At 40.5% G+C, this 14021-nt stretch overlaps 1 protein-coding gene across 3 annotated transcripts in view; it reads right to left on the bottom strand.

Annotated features, from left to right (window-relative positions):
• ASZ1 (ankyrin repeat, SAM and basic leucine zipper domain containing 1) overlaps positions 1–14021 on the bottom strand; it is a 38139-nt gene that overhangs the window by 8325 nt on the left and 15793 nt on the right. For all 3 annotated transcript variants that reach the window (XM_069850980.1, XM_069850987.1, XM_069850994.1), the window contains exons 5-9: positions 13686–13797; positions 13286–13420; positions 10786–10898; positions 7420–7495; positions 7013–7069 (exon numbers count right to left, since the gene is read on the bottom strand). In XM_069850980.1, the coding sequence (XP_069707081.1) occupies positions 7013–7069; positions 7420–7495; positions 10786–10898; positions 13286–13420; positions 13686–13797 (493 nt within the window). The remainder of the gene's footprint in view (positions 1–7012; positions 7070–7419; positions 7496–10785; positions 10899–13285; positions 13421–13685; positions 13798–14021) is intronic.

The raw sequence follows: 14021 nt of genomic DNA, 5'->3' as shown, positions 1-14021 counted from the left end.
TTATAGCAAAATAACCAATCATTATGATAATGGTACAGCATTAACTCAGGAAGAAAGAATGGAAATATCAAATCAGTGTCAAATGGAAAATTTTACAGGAAGGGTACAGATTTTAAGAGGGGCTTTTACAAGCTTTTGTGTGCATTTATTTCCAGTTAGAGAAACTGGTCTCCTAAATTACAATACCTCTTCTTAAAACCTTATTTTCTTCTAGAATCTCATTTAAAAAATAAATTACATCAACAAAGAAATACAGTTGCTTCATGCTACCTCCAAACACTCAAATGATCAGAAAATAGTAGAGAGAGACAACGTGAAATGTTAAAAAAGATATTCAGCTGAATGTTTCTACCATAAAATAGCCTGTAAAAGCAGCCTTTTTATATATCTGAAGGACAGCATACTTATAAACTTACTCTTTCTTCACCTCAAATTAAGACCAACTCTAAAGAGTTCACCTCAAATTAAGACCAACTTGCACCCTTAGCAAGTTTGCAGATGACACTAAGCTGAGTGGAAGTGTCGATCTGCTGGAGGGTCAGGAGGCTCTGCAAAGGGATCTGGACAGGCTGGACCGCTGGGCTGAGTCCAATGGCATGAGGTTTAACAAGGCCAAATGCCGCGTCCTGCACTTGGGGCACAACAACCCTATGCAGTGCTACAGACTAGGAGAAGTCTGTCTAGAAAGCTGCCTGGAGGAGAGGGACCTGGGAGTGTTGGTTGACAGCTGACTGAACATGAGCCAGCAGTGTGCCCAGGTGGCCAAGAAGGCCAATGGCATCTTGGCTTGGATCAGAAACGGCGTGATCAGCAGGTCCGGGGAAGTTATTCTCCCTCTGTACTCGGCACTGGTGAGACCGCTCCTTGAATACTGTGTTCAGTTCTGGGCCCCTCACCACAAGAAGGATGTTGAGGCTCTGGAACGAGTCCAGAGAAGAGCAACAAAGCTGGTGAAGGGGCTGGAGAACAGGCCTTACGAGGAGTGGCTAAGAGAGCTGGAGTTGTTTAGCCTGGAGAAGAGGAGGCTGAGGGGAGACCTCATTGCTCTCTACAACTACCTGAAAGGAGGTTGTAGGGAGGAGGGTGCTGGCCTCTTCTCCCAAGTGACAGGGGACAGGACAAGAGGGAATGGCCTCAAGCTCCGCCAGGGGAGGTTTAGGCTGGACATTAGGAAAAACTCTTTACAGAAAGGGTCATTGGGCACTGGAACAGGCTGCCCAGGGAGGTGGTTGAATCCCCTTCCCTGGAGGTGTTTAAGGCACGGGTGGACGAGGTGCTGAGGGATATGGTTTAGTGTTTGATAGGAACGGTTGGACTCGATGATCCGGTGGGTCTCTTCCAACCTGGTTATTCTGTGATTCTGTAAATACTACTTTGACATCAGTTTATCCTGTCCCTAAGCTCAAATTAGTTCATAGTCTCTACTCTTGGCCAATGCTGCAAATAACAGAAAAGTTCTGAAGCATTCAAGGCTTTTTGTCTTTTTTTTTTTTTTTAGCTGAAGTAAAGCACAGTTTTCTTCAGAAGATATACAATACGTAACTGAGATTCTCCAAGGGATGCCTGGGACACAAAACACTGTCAGCTACATTATCCATCAACAACCTCAGATTAAAGTTTAACTTATACTTAAATCCGTGGCTGAGAGTTTTCTTACAGAAAGCTTAAATAAAGAAAAAATAGACCATCTGTTAAAACAAAAGTGCTTCTGTGGCACATTCAATACTATAATTTGCTTATCCGTCAGGCTGCTGTGCAAGCACAGAACCTCTGACATCAGCAGCCCTAAGGATGCTTCTCCACACAAGCGAAAAACCTCATAAAGCCAGCTCTAAGTATGACTTTGTTTCTAACTCTCCAGCTCAGTACCTGGACTCAGCAGGAGTGGACCACTTCTGGAATTTGAGACAAGAACCCCACAGTCTCCAAAACTAGAACACACAGGGCTCTCGCTGATGTTCTGAGGACCTGACGTTCCCTGCTGCAGCCTCAGAAATCTCTAATACGTGTTTGCAGTTTCCTAGATTTCTCTAAGTATTGCAGACAGAATTTTGAATGAACAGCTGACAACACATGCCAACTCAAAATGTCAGGCACCCTCATTCCCTCAGATGGTGTCTAGCAGCTGTTCTAGGGAAGAGAAGGTACCTAGAGAAATGTTTGCTTTGTGCGAGACACTTATTTCTGATGCCCAGTGTTCATCGTGGCTCCGAGGTGTTCACAGAATCACAGAATAACCAGGTTGGAAGAGACCCACCGGAACACCGAGTCCAACCGTTCCTACCAAACACTAAACCATATCCCTCAGCACCTCGTCCACCCGTGCCTTAAACACCTCCAGGGAAGGTGACTCAACCACCTCCCTGGGCAGCCTGTTCCAGTGCCCAATGACCCTTTCTGTAAAGAATTTTCTCCTAACGTCTAGCCTAAACCTCCCCTGGCGGAGCTTGAGGCCATTCCCTCTTGTCCTGTCCCCTGTCACTTGGGAGAAGAGGCCAGCACCCTCCTCTCTACAACCTCCTTTCAGGTAGTTATAGACAGCAATGAGGTCACCCCTCAGCCTCCTCTTCTCCAGGCTAAACAACCCCAGCTCTCTCAGCCGCTCCTCATAAGGCCTGTTCTCCAGCCCTTTCACCAGCTTTGTTGCTCTTCTCTGGACTCTCTCCAGAGCCTCAACATCCTTCTTGTGGTGAGGGGCCCAGAACTGAACACAGTATTCGAGGAGCGGTCTCACCAGTGCCGAGTACAGAGGGAGGATAACCTCCCTGGACCTGCTGGTCACGCCGTTTCTGATCCAAGCCAAGATGCCATTGGCCTTCTTGGCCACCTGGGCACACTGCTGGCTCATATTCAGTCGGCTGTCAACCAACACCCCCAGGTCCCTCTCCTCAGGATCAGCTTGGATGAGGCTCTGCGCAATCTAATCTAGTGGAAGGCATCCGTGCCCATGGCATGGGGTTTGGAACTTGATGATCTTTAAGGTCCATTTGAACCCTAGCCATTCTATGATTCAATGATTCTGAGTCTTCACCGAGGGTTCAGAAATCACAGGTAACTTCTACCTGCAGGTTCACAAGCGAATCTTTAAACATTTCAAACCCACGTTATACAATTAAATTCTTCAGTAATATAAAATACCAACAATATTAATTGGGAATTTAACTACTGGTGTCAAGAACTTTTCAGTTTCTAACAGGTTGTCATGGGTACCTGAACAAATTATACTCAAATCTCTTTGGCAAATATCACTATCAGCCTTAAGAAATAAAGATCAGGGCTTCCTAGAAATAATTCATTTTACTTATGCTGAACTCTAAGTTTGCTCAATTCTCAGGTTTGCCTTGTGGAGACCTATCTGGTACGAAACAAGGTTTTCTTAACGCTTACAAAGCACTACAGCAGTCATTTCACGATGCAAAAGTAAGATAATCTATACAAGAGCAACAAGTTTACTTTTAACAATAATTAACAAATCAAATGAGCTCTTCCAAGGACAGAATAGCAGTTATTCCTGAATACTAAAACTATCTTGCTTAAGGCAGGAACTGCAAAGACTTGGTTTGCTTCTGACTTCATCCTATTCCTGAAACAAGCAAATCAAAATACAACTTTCTGACCAGCATATCAGGAAGATGTTTTCCTATAAGTAAAACATTATTTCATCCTCCTGCAAATAGATCAGTGACTGAGCACATCCACATCTTGAATACATGGTTTAGGAAGTAAAGAATGCAACAGAAGTCATCATAGATAAAGCCTGCCACCATCACAGTAATTCTGAATTCAAAAGAACTAGGTGCAGAACACAGAAAGCAGATAGACCAGTCCAAACCGCTTCCCTTAAACAGTTAACACACAAGTGTTGTACAAGAACTTACTTATAGTTGTAAAACAGACTATGAGCAGTCTAGAATTTTATTTTAGGCACATCAACTCTAATATCTTAAACTAACCAAACCCAAGCCCTGAAAAACCATGCCTCAAACTCACACTCTAGTATTGACATGACTTTTGTCATCCTTTAGATGGAAATAAAAGAAGCAGTGAATAACAGACTGCCTCAACACATGAAAGAGGACATACTTCTCTGATAAAAACGGTGAATAAATGCATGAATTTTTACATCCTGGCCACCTTGCATAAGGGGCCACTGTTTCTAATATCCTGACAATTTTCTGCCACATATTAAATTCTTTTTTGATGTGAGGGGTGCAGAGGAAGGAGAGTCCTGGACCTGCAATACAGAAATACACAGACTAGATAATTCTCTATCGATGAAGTTAAAATTCTGGGTTATCTTGTTAATTTTGATGCGTCAGTTTTTCATTATGTGTTTTCTAATCCAGTATAGGATGCCAATTTCTCTTATTACAAACTAATAAACCTGAGAGAAAGGAATCTTCTTAATCCTAAATGCATCCAGAAGTAAAATTACTTCTACTGCTATCTTGTGAGACATGTGCTCAAAAACCACAGATGCAAGTGTTACAAGTAGCCCAGAATCAGACAAAATCCTGCAAATGTTGAATAGACATGTCCCAATATATTGAACAGACTTGTCTCAGTATAGAACAGTTTATAAGCTTAAGGAATGCGAGGATTTCAGCTTGAAAGAGTCATTGTTTAGGCTCTGTTGTGGAATACAGATAACGGTATTTACAAAGAAAATATCTTTCTGATATTGTTTGATGGAAGAAAGTGTATCATGTTAGTGACAGGATTTCTCCACTGTTCTCTGGATACAAAGCAGCTTGGCTCACAGGCATCCATCAGAGGTCATCATTAATCTTTGTAGTAATAAGATCCAGGCTCTTTAAAATAGCTGGCTGTTAGTTGAAGATCTGCCATCACAGTAAAAACTTTCAACTCTGGAGTTACGAGGAAGCAGATTAGATTTGTTCTATCAGTAGTGTTAGTACAGCTCTAAAACTAGACTGCATCAAGAATTCAGGATAACTTATGAAGTGCTAATAAGCCAGGAGTGTTATGCCATTTTTTAAATTCTCCATTGAAGACTCACTAATTAATTTATGTCCCTGCACAAAGCACAACTTATTTTCCAGGATCTGTTTCCTGCTGTTGCACAGCTAAGGGGCAAACCAATTCTGTTCTTTTGCATTTCCTACACAAGAGCAGCTGATCCAAGTATTTATTTCAGTTTGCCCAATAAAGCCCTATTTATAACAGGGAGCCTCAAACACATTAGGACACTAAAACGGAAGTTATCTCTGTGTGTGAAATACACCTCTTTGGTGCTCAGCCATTCACTGAAGTCCACAACCTCTCTCCATTCCCCAAACGTCCCCCGGACAAAACCAAGTAACAATTTCAACATCAAAAAAGGCAATCGATATGAACACATATTCAGTCCTCAGTTTAATGCAATCATCACCAAGACAGCAGCTCACATGATGAGAAGAAAGCTGCAACAATCTTCTTCAAGGGCTTTAGGATATATAAAAGCCCATACTAGGAGGCTTATCCAATGAACACAGTCCCAAGCCTTCAGAAAAACAGTAATAACAGAACACACTGATGTGGCTTATGATATTATTTACAGAATTACTGAATAACCCGAGTTGGAAGGGATTCATAAGGATCATTGAGTCCAACTCCTATCCCTGCATAGGACAACCCTCAAATTTACACCCTGTGTCTGAGTGCACTGTCCCAATGCTTCTTCAATATCATTAGGCTTGGTGCCACGATGGCTTCTCTGGGGAGCCTGTTTCAGTGCTCCAGCACCCTCTGAGTGAAGAACCTTTTCCCACTATCCAACTTAAACCTCCCTTTGCACATTTTCCAGCCATTCCTTTCACCAGAGAGAAGAGACCAATGCCCGCTCCTCCTCCTTCTCTTGTGAGGAAGCAGTAGTAGGTCCAAATGAACTCTTAAAAATATCTTCATCAACAAAGCTCCCTATACAGGCACCCTCTGAGAATACAGAATTACTCTGAGCTCAGTCAAAACACAGAAACTCACTCAGTTACAAGACAGAACATCAAAGCAAGACATCCTAGTGCCAACAACTTTGAAGCAATGTTAATATCTGTTCGCAGATGTTGGTTCCAGATGCTAGAACACATGCCTCCTTGGTAGCAGAACAGGGCAGGGGAAAGCTGACTCTATGGACATACCTAGGCATCAGTAACAGTGACCAGGCCTGAAACAGCTATTTTAAGGAGGCATCTCTGGTATCCCAGACCAGGTACTGAGTGCTCAGAAGAATCCTCCATCCTGAAGCACTCTTATTGTTCCAAGGAGACTCCTATAACTAAATTGTATTATGGCATCCTCCTGTAAACACAGGGAGTCTTTCCTACCCTCAGAAACAATTTCAGCAAAGTAAGAAAAAGCAACCTCCCTCTCTCAAATGGGAACATAAATCTTCTAATAATGCATCACTCAGTACTGGATAACAGCAAAATAGCAACCCTCCTAGCTGCAGTAAACAGTAAGAACCCAAATTTTCTCTCTTTTTTTTTGGGGGGGAAGGTTTTATTTTTATAAAACTGGGTGGGATATGAGGTTCCACAACGTAAAGAGAGCTCTCGTTTTTCCAACAGAAATTACCACCTTACAAAAGATGACCAGATTTAAAGTAGTTGTTCAGGATCATTTATTGCTAATCCTAGCGCTGATTTCCTTTCAGGGAAAACATACTTATGCACAAAAAAATGGTAACAACTGGTTTAAAAAGGAAGTATTTCCTGCGCACCCCAACTCCCACGTAATTGCAGCGAAGAAATACTGGGGACTTTTCTGCCTAGATCTGACTACGAAGTGAAAGATTCAAGAATTCAACTCTCAGAATTCAAGGCTGATCTGTGGAATTACATACTTTATAAAAAGGTCTGTCTATATTCACATTAAAATTCAAGAAATTGCAGAACATTCTTAAAACAGATCTTACAAAAAATTCTTGCAAGTTTAGATGTTTCTGAAGAGAAGACATTAAAAACATTTAATAAAGAGGAAAGAACTAAATTAAGCTCTAAAGTAATAAACTGACCTCTATTAACTCATCTTTCTTCATGACCACAAGTTGTCTTAAAGTTACACCTTTTTCCTGTATAAAACAAAGGGGTTTCTGTCATCAAAAAGAATTCCAGAAGAAAACACTCTTTTCATTCAATTTTTTCACTTATGTTTTATTTCACTTTTCCAAACCAAAACCAGCTACACAACATTGTTATCAAAATAACAAAAGTTATCTAGTATAGAAACACCACATTGTGACTAATAATCAAAATAAAGCAATGCAATCCAGTCCATTGCAGTTCAACTTGACACTCAAAACTTCAGTTTAATAAATTATTTCAATTAATACAGTAATAGTGATAGAATTTTTTTTTACACTGTAGGTACATTTTCTTTTCATGGTTTACTTTACAGATAGCAGATACACCATAAACTTACCTTCAACAATCCTGCTATGTGTTCTAGATCAAGACCATGTAAAAACACTTCCATGTCATCAAAAGCTGAATAGGAACTGTAAGTATAATTAATGAGATTTGAAATGAAAACATTGGAAATTAAAAGAAGAGACAGACATGCAGAACAAAATACTACAGAAGAACTCCCCAGACAAAGCACTGGGATGCAACCTTAAGTTTTATGCACCTACTGATGACAGTGGTATCTGACAGGCATTGTGGGGTACAATCATATCAATTAAAATTTTCTAAATGGCTTTTTTTTAGTGTTTGATAGGAATGGTTGGACTCGGTGATCCGGTGGGTCTCTTCCAACCTGGTTATTCTATGATTCTATGATTTTTCTGTCTAATGACTTGAACTGAGTCTAAAGGGAATGGTTTTCATAAACAAACATCATTTTAAGTAGCAAAACCTTCCAACTGCACCTTACAACTGGGTTGCAAAAGCCTGAAAAATTTGAAAGTGGGGTTAAGGAAGATAATTTTGTATTGTTATCAGATAACAGTCACATAAATTGGATTTGGCCTACAACTGCTACTCTTCTAGTTCCATTTAAAGTGAAGGAGGTTATCAAGAAAACATGAATGTCTATAATTAAAGATGGTGGAAATCAGTCCAGTAAGAAATTTGCTGCCAGGCTACTGTTCAGAAAGCAGATTAAGGAAGTAGTATATTCCACTGTAAATTCAGAGTTTACCATTTACAAGCAAAGGTAAAATAGGAGTTTTGATTCCCCACCATACTAAATGATATAAAAATACAAGGGTAAAAAAAGGATAAGTTTTCAACCATCAGATAAACACTGAAATGAAAAGAATTAAACCAAAAAGCAAGTTGTATGAAATAGAGAAATCACTACTGCAATTGCTACAGTGAATCCTTCGCCACAACCCTGAATCGAGAGATAGTTTGCTGTCTTATTGTAGACCGTGAAAGGAAGGTTTGCCTCCTTTTCACATCAAAGACCTAAAGAGCTCCTATTATAATTAACAGAAAAAACACCACCCCCAAACAAACCTCTATGAAAATTATTCTGAATGCATAAGAAAATATTTCAGGTTAGCACATTGAGAATCTTTAATTCCAGGATTTCTGGTGTTTAAATATACTTATTGCTTTATGCAGACGGACACCCAAATCACATAATGAAGGGGTTCATGCAACTTCCACACCGTAACAAGTTGATAATTCTGTGAGCATGCCTTCTGTCAGCAGGCAAAATAAAAGAAGAGTTTAATAGAGTTTAAAGCCATTACTCCTACCATGAAGTTGTATAGAACCATGTTATCCTTTGCCTGATTCCTCCCTTCTTCAACACACAGACAGCAACAACCAGTCTTTGAAGTAAGCAATGTGCGTATATATTCAGACATTCTAAGCACAGCCAATGCCCTTCAACTGGCAAGGGGAGACAGTGAATGACCTGCAGTGATGAGATGCTATTCAAAATGCCCAGTCTGCAAAGGTTTTGGGAGTCTTTGGTTAACTCAAGACTTCTTGTTTGCTACAAATGCAAGGAAACGAATTTTTTTCCCCAGGATCAAATAAAGGGCTATTCAGCACCCAGACGGTAACTTCAAAGCCCTTGAACCAGAAAAGGACCTAATCCAGGAGCTGAAGACAGGAAATTCCTGACAGGTATGCACGTTTCCTTGCAGAGGTCAGGGCTTTGAAGCCAGGACAGTTGTCCATTTAGGATGGCAGACAGCAACAACTGAAGCTACAATCACTACAGGATGAAAATAGGACAGCAATGACAATTCATACTCCCTGATCGTGAGTGACAAGGCAGAGCTGATACCCAGTTCCAATTCATTTTGGCTTCTATCAGAAACACCATTGCCAGCAGGACCAGGGAAGTGATTCTGCCCCTGTACTCAGCACTGGTGAGGCTGCACTTTGAATACTGTGTTCAGTTTTGGGCCCCTCACTACAAGAAAGATACTGAGGTCCTGGAGCATGTCCAGAGAAGAGCAATGAAGCTGGTGAAGGGGCTGGAGAACAAGTCTTATGAGGAACGGCTGAGGGAACTGGGGTTATATAGCCTAGAGAACAGGAGGCTGAGGGGAGACCTTATCACTTGTCTACACCTACCTGAAAGGAAGTTGTAGAGAGGTGGGTGTTGAGTCTCTTCACCCAAGTGATAAGTGATAGGATGAGAGGAAATGGCCTTGAAGCTCCACCAGGGAAGGTGTCAGATGACGCATTAGAAGCAACTAAGAGAACAGGGACTCAAGAAGACAACTGGCAATGCCAGTGAGAAAAATTACATATGCAAATGCTAGGAAAGATTCATCCAGCAACTCGAGGAACTATGATGGAGTAAACACAGGTATCCGTGTATCTCTTGAATCTTACTAGAGGAAAATAAACGAACTCACTAGGGGATGAGTATGTATTTGTGTGGGAACAGATAAGCTGTATTTACAAGAACAGGTGTTTAACAGCTGGATGTATCTCTGCATCTAAAACCAGGCCTCTAGTGATTCTATAATTCATCTACTAAAAGAACCTGGTAAGGCTTTGTCTGCACTGAGGTACTTTAAGACTAAGACTACCTCAATGCGAACTCCTACCTAGTGAGCTGCCATCAGCCTAATGATACAAAACCACGGCATTTCACATTCAGCATGACCTGGCTGAGCAGGGACATGCAGAATCAATCTCACCAACTCAAACAGACTATAGGCATTGGAAGCTGCCTCCTCAAGACCATCCAGTTAAAGCTCAAGATGGCAAGCAGACAGTTTGTTGCGGTCTCTTGGCCAACACATTCTGAGACAAAACCGTATCAGAGAGATTTGAAGTTGCTGAAGCAGGGCATGATTTCAGTCACAGGAAACCTGTAAGCTTCAAGCTCAGGGGCATGCTATGCAAATTCTAGAGCTTAACTGGTGTTCATTCTTAATTTTGACTGTCATATAGGCAGAAGAAAAATAAAAGGCCACAGCTCTTCCTGGTGGCATGAAGCTGAAAACAGGCATTCAGGGAAAGCATCAAAAATTTAACGTCAAATGAAGACAACCACACAAAAAGGAGCATCACCGGGGAGCATCCAAATTTAAAAGAGCTGAAATGAAGTGAAGTGACATTGGACCCTGGCTCTACCATACCTTACGCCAAGTGAGATAAAGGAAAGACCTAGAGCATGCTCTTTGTTTATAATGCAAATGAACTTTGCAAGATTGAAAAATTATTAGTACATTAATATACTTACTGTGGATTCTTAGTAGCACTCCAAACAATACACAGTATATATCAGTACAACTTAATCACTGATATTAACAAATACATTCTCTTAGAAATGTTTATAAGCTAAAAACCCCACTATGACTGTATTTACCCAGTTCTCTGGTCAGGGGCAGCTGCTGCAAGACTGTAGATAGCTTCCTGCTTAACCATTTCATGGTATCTCCCTTGCAAATGATTTGCAGCCAAAGAGAGTAAACTATAAATCTGGAAGAGTCAAAATGATTTAATTATTATTCAAATTCAAAATGCATAAGGCAATACACAGGAATAAGACTACAAGGAGCTATCATAAATAACTACTTACAGGGAACATGCAACATGCCACTGCTCTAAAGCGAGGAGTTAAGACTAAGCCCACAGAGTTTATCAAGAGCATTTCTGAATTAACCAAATTCCAGCACAATGATGAACTGATGCAGAACAGAAAAGTATATATAACATAGCATAAAAAAGTTAGCAGCTGTCACTATAGAAGCAGCAACGCACCAACGTACTTATTTCTGCAGTTTGTAGACAAGAGTTCTACATACTCACAGGAATAAGTTGCCTAAAGAGCAGAAGGCTTATGACTATTTTAATGTCTTCATTTCCAGTGTATACGTGGACCCAACATTTAGCAATTTACAACTGTTGATCTAATTTAACTATATCTGACAGACAGGGATTCTTTCAACTGATTAAAGAAGCAAGCCTTCTGCCAGATATCACTATGCCATCAGTGATGGATTCCAGAAACTGAATTGCTCCTGTGTGAGTTTTCAGATAGTTAGCAGAAAATCCAGCAAAACAATTACAACCTCAATAAACCAATAGGAATCATGAAACCACTTTCCTGAAACTGAGGTGATTAGCCAGTCTTATATATAAAATACATACACATATGTGTGGCGTGTTGATCCTGGCTGGCAAATAAGCCCCTACTCAGTCAGTTACTTGCTCTCCTCCAGCAGGATGTGAGAGGTAAAAGTGAGAAGAAATCATTGCGTTGAGATACATAAAGTTCAATAAATGAAGGGGAAAAAAAACCCCTGAAACCTTGAGCAATGCAAAGGTAATCACTGACCACCTCTCACTAGCAGATCAATTCCCAGCCAGTCTCCAAGCAATGGCTACTTTCGAAAAACTCCCCTGACAACTTAATGGCTGAGCATGACATTAAGTACTATGGAATATCCCTTAGGTCAGTTAGAGTCAGCTGTCTGGGCTGCGTCCCCTTCCCCAAGTCCTGCTTGCGTGCAGACAACTTGCTGGGGGTGGTAGGCAAATTGAAAAATAGAGAAAGTTTTGATGATGTACAAGCACTGCTCAGCAATAGCTAAAATACTGTGTGTTAGCAACACTGTTTCAGTCACAGACCTGAAACAAAGCACCATTCAGGCTGTTAGGAAGAAAAAATAAGTCCCTTCCAGCCAAATCAATGTGCAAGAGAAACATCTCTCCCAGGTACAGTTTCTGCACACACAGTCTATATGAGAACCCAAGGGGTTGTCAACAGCCTCAAGAGCAGACATCCAAGCTGGAAGAAGCTCAGGACCATTAAATATCTCAATACCATCTGCAAGACTTTGCAGTAACTGTGTGAAAGTTAGCGCGTCATAGGTCAAGAGGCAAGACCCACCTCTCAAGTCTGAGGAGCCTGTATTCCCTCCATGTCAAAGTCATGTTATGAGATTACATGGCTGTGGCCTGCTGAACAAGTCATTTATCAAAGCCAGAAAGCATTTGTAGCCCCTTTTGGTAACCCGAGCTAACAGATCACTGAGCATCAGACATTGATGTTGCTAGTCTACACTGACAGCTTTGTGCATAGTTATCATTTTTGCTCCTGCCAAGCCCTGGAGTCTGACAGGAGAAAAAAAAAAAAAAAAAAGAAAGAAGCAAGCTGTAAAGTGAATTGCATATCACATATTTTTGAAGAGCAACTGCAAAAAAGCCACATCATTGGTAAGAGACACTCAAAGGAAAATACACAGAAATCTGGTCCGAATGATCCATGCTGCATCATTTGGTAACAGCAGTAATCGGATTGATTTTAGGAGACTATATATTTCAGCAATGCTCTCTTCACATCTATTTGGTTGCTCTTCCAATGATCTGATGACCAGTACACATTATTTTACACCTTTTCTCCTCAACAGTGGATTTGGAATGTGGCCAATAAGTCCACCCCTTTTTATCTTCAGCCTTTTCACTTCCAAATTCAATCAGAAACTATACACTGCAAATTAACTTGATATCCACATTCTCTTACACGCTTTAGCAGACAGGAAAAAACACTGCATTACTGTCCTACTTCTCCCACCAACATAATATTCTACTTCTCACATCAACATCATGAATAATCCCTTATATTGTACTCGAAAATCTGAAGTCAAGGATTTTGAAAAAAAAAAAAAGCTCCCCAAACTTTATAGCATTTAAAGTTCTGTGAGAAGTTTGGATAATTGAAAATAGTCTATACTATAGATGTATTCAACTAGCTGCTATAATTTAGTTATAAGGTAGTATTTCAACAGAAAGCTATACAATTAATGAACAGATTTTTGAGACAAAACACAGAATTTGCACTAGAAAGAAATTAAATCAAATACCTCTGAATGTTTATTGAGTTTTGCTAGCTCTGCTGCCGTTTTCTCATCCTTAGTCTGTAGATTTTTGTCAGCTCCCAGCTCAAGCAGCTTAAAAATTACATTTTTATGCCCCTGCTGTGCTGCCCATATTAATGCCTGCAAAGAACAACTTTGTAAACCAAGTTTACATATGGAGCAGAAAAGAACAGAGGCTCAATCAATAACACAGCCTTCACAAGCTCTTATTTGGCAGAATCTGGAGACAAAGACAAGTAATGCAAAACAATCTTGAAGTGGTGTTGAAGCAGAAGAATATACCAGTGAGCATTCCTCACAAAGTTATACTTCAAAACAACTTTGTGAGTTCTTGATTTTTAAAATTTGTATCATTAATTACAACACACAGAAGTAAATAACTTACTGAATATCCATTTTCATCTTGAGCATTTATATGTGATCCATTAGCAACAAGAAGAGCAACAACCTTAGGATGGCCTTTCTTCGCAGCATACATCAGTGGAGTCATTTGCCTCCTGAAAGAAAGGGGACAGGCAAAAGAAATTGTTTCAAGACATCAAAATCCAACTGTATTATCAAGTAGAGCACCTCAATTGTGTAAAGATGGTCTGTTCTACAGAAGAACTAAGCAGAGGATGAACATCCAAGACACCACACTTATGCTTCAGCACAAGGGTCAACTTACCAGAATGTACAGATTCAGCGACTCATTTACGTCTGGTTAGCATCTCTGAAGTAT

Source organism: Phaenicophaeus curvirostris, chromosome 1, assembly GCF_032191515.1.
Source record: "Phaenicophaeus curvirostris isolate KB17595 chromosome 1, BPBGC_Pcur_1.0, whole genome shotgun sequence".
Lineage (NCBI taxonomy): Eukaryota > Metazoa > Chordata > Aves > Cuculiformes > Cuculidae > Phaenicophaeus > Phaenicophaeus curvirostris.
The sequence above is the reverse complement of the archived record's forward strand: the minus strand, read 5'-3'. Positions and strand labels throughout refer to the sequence as shown.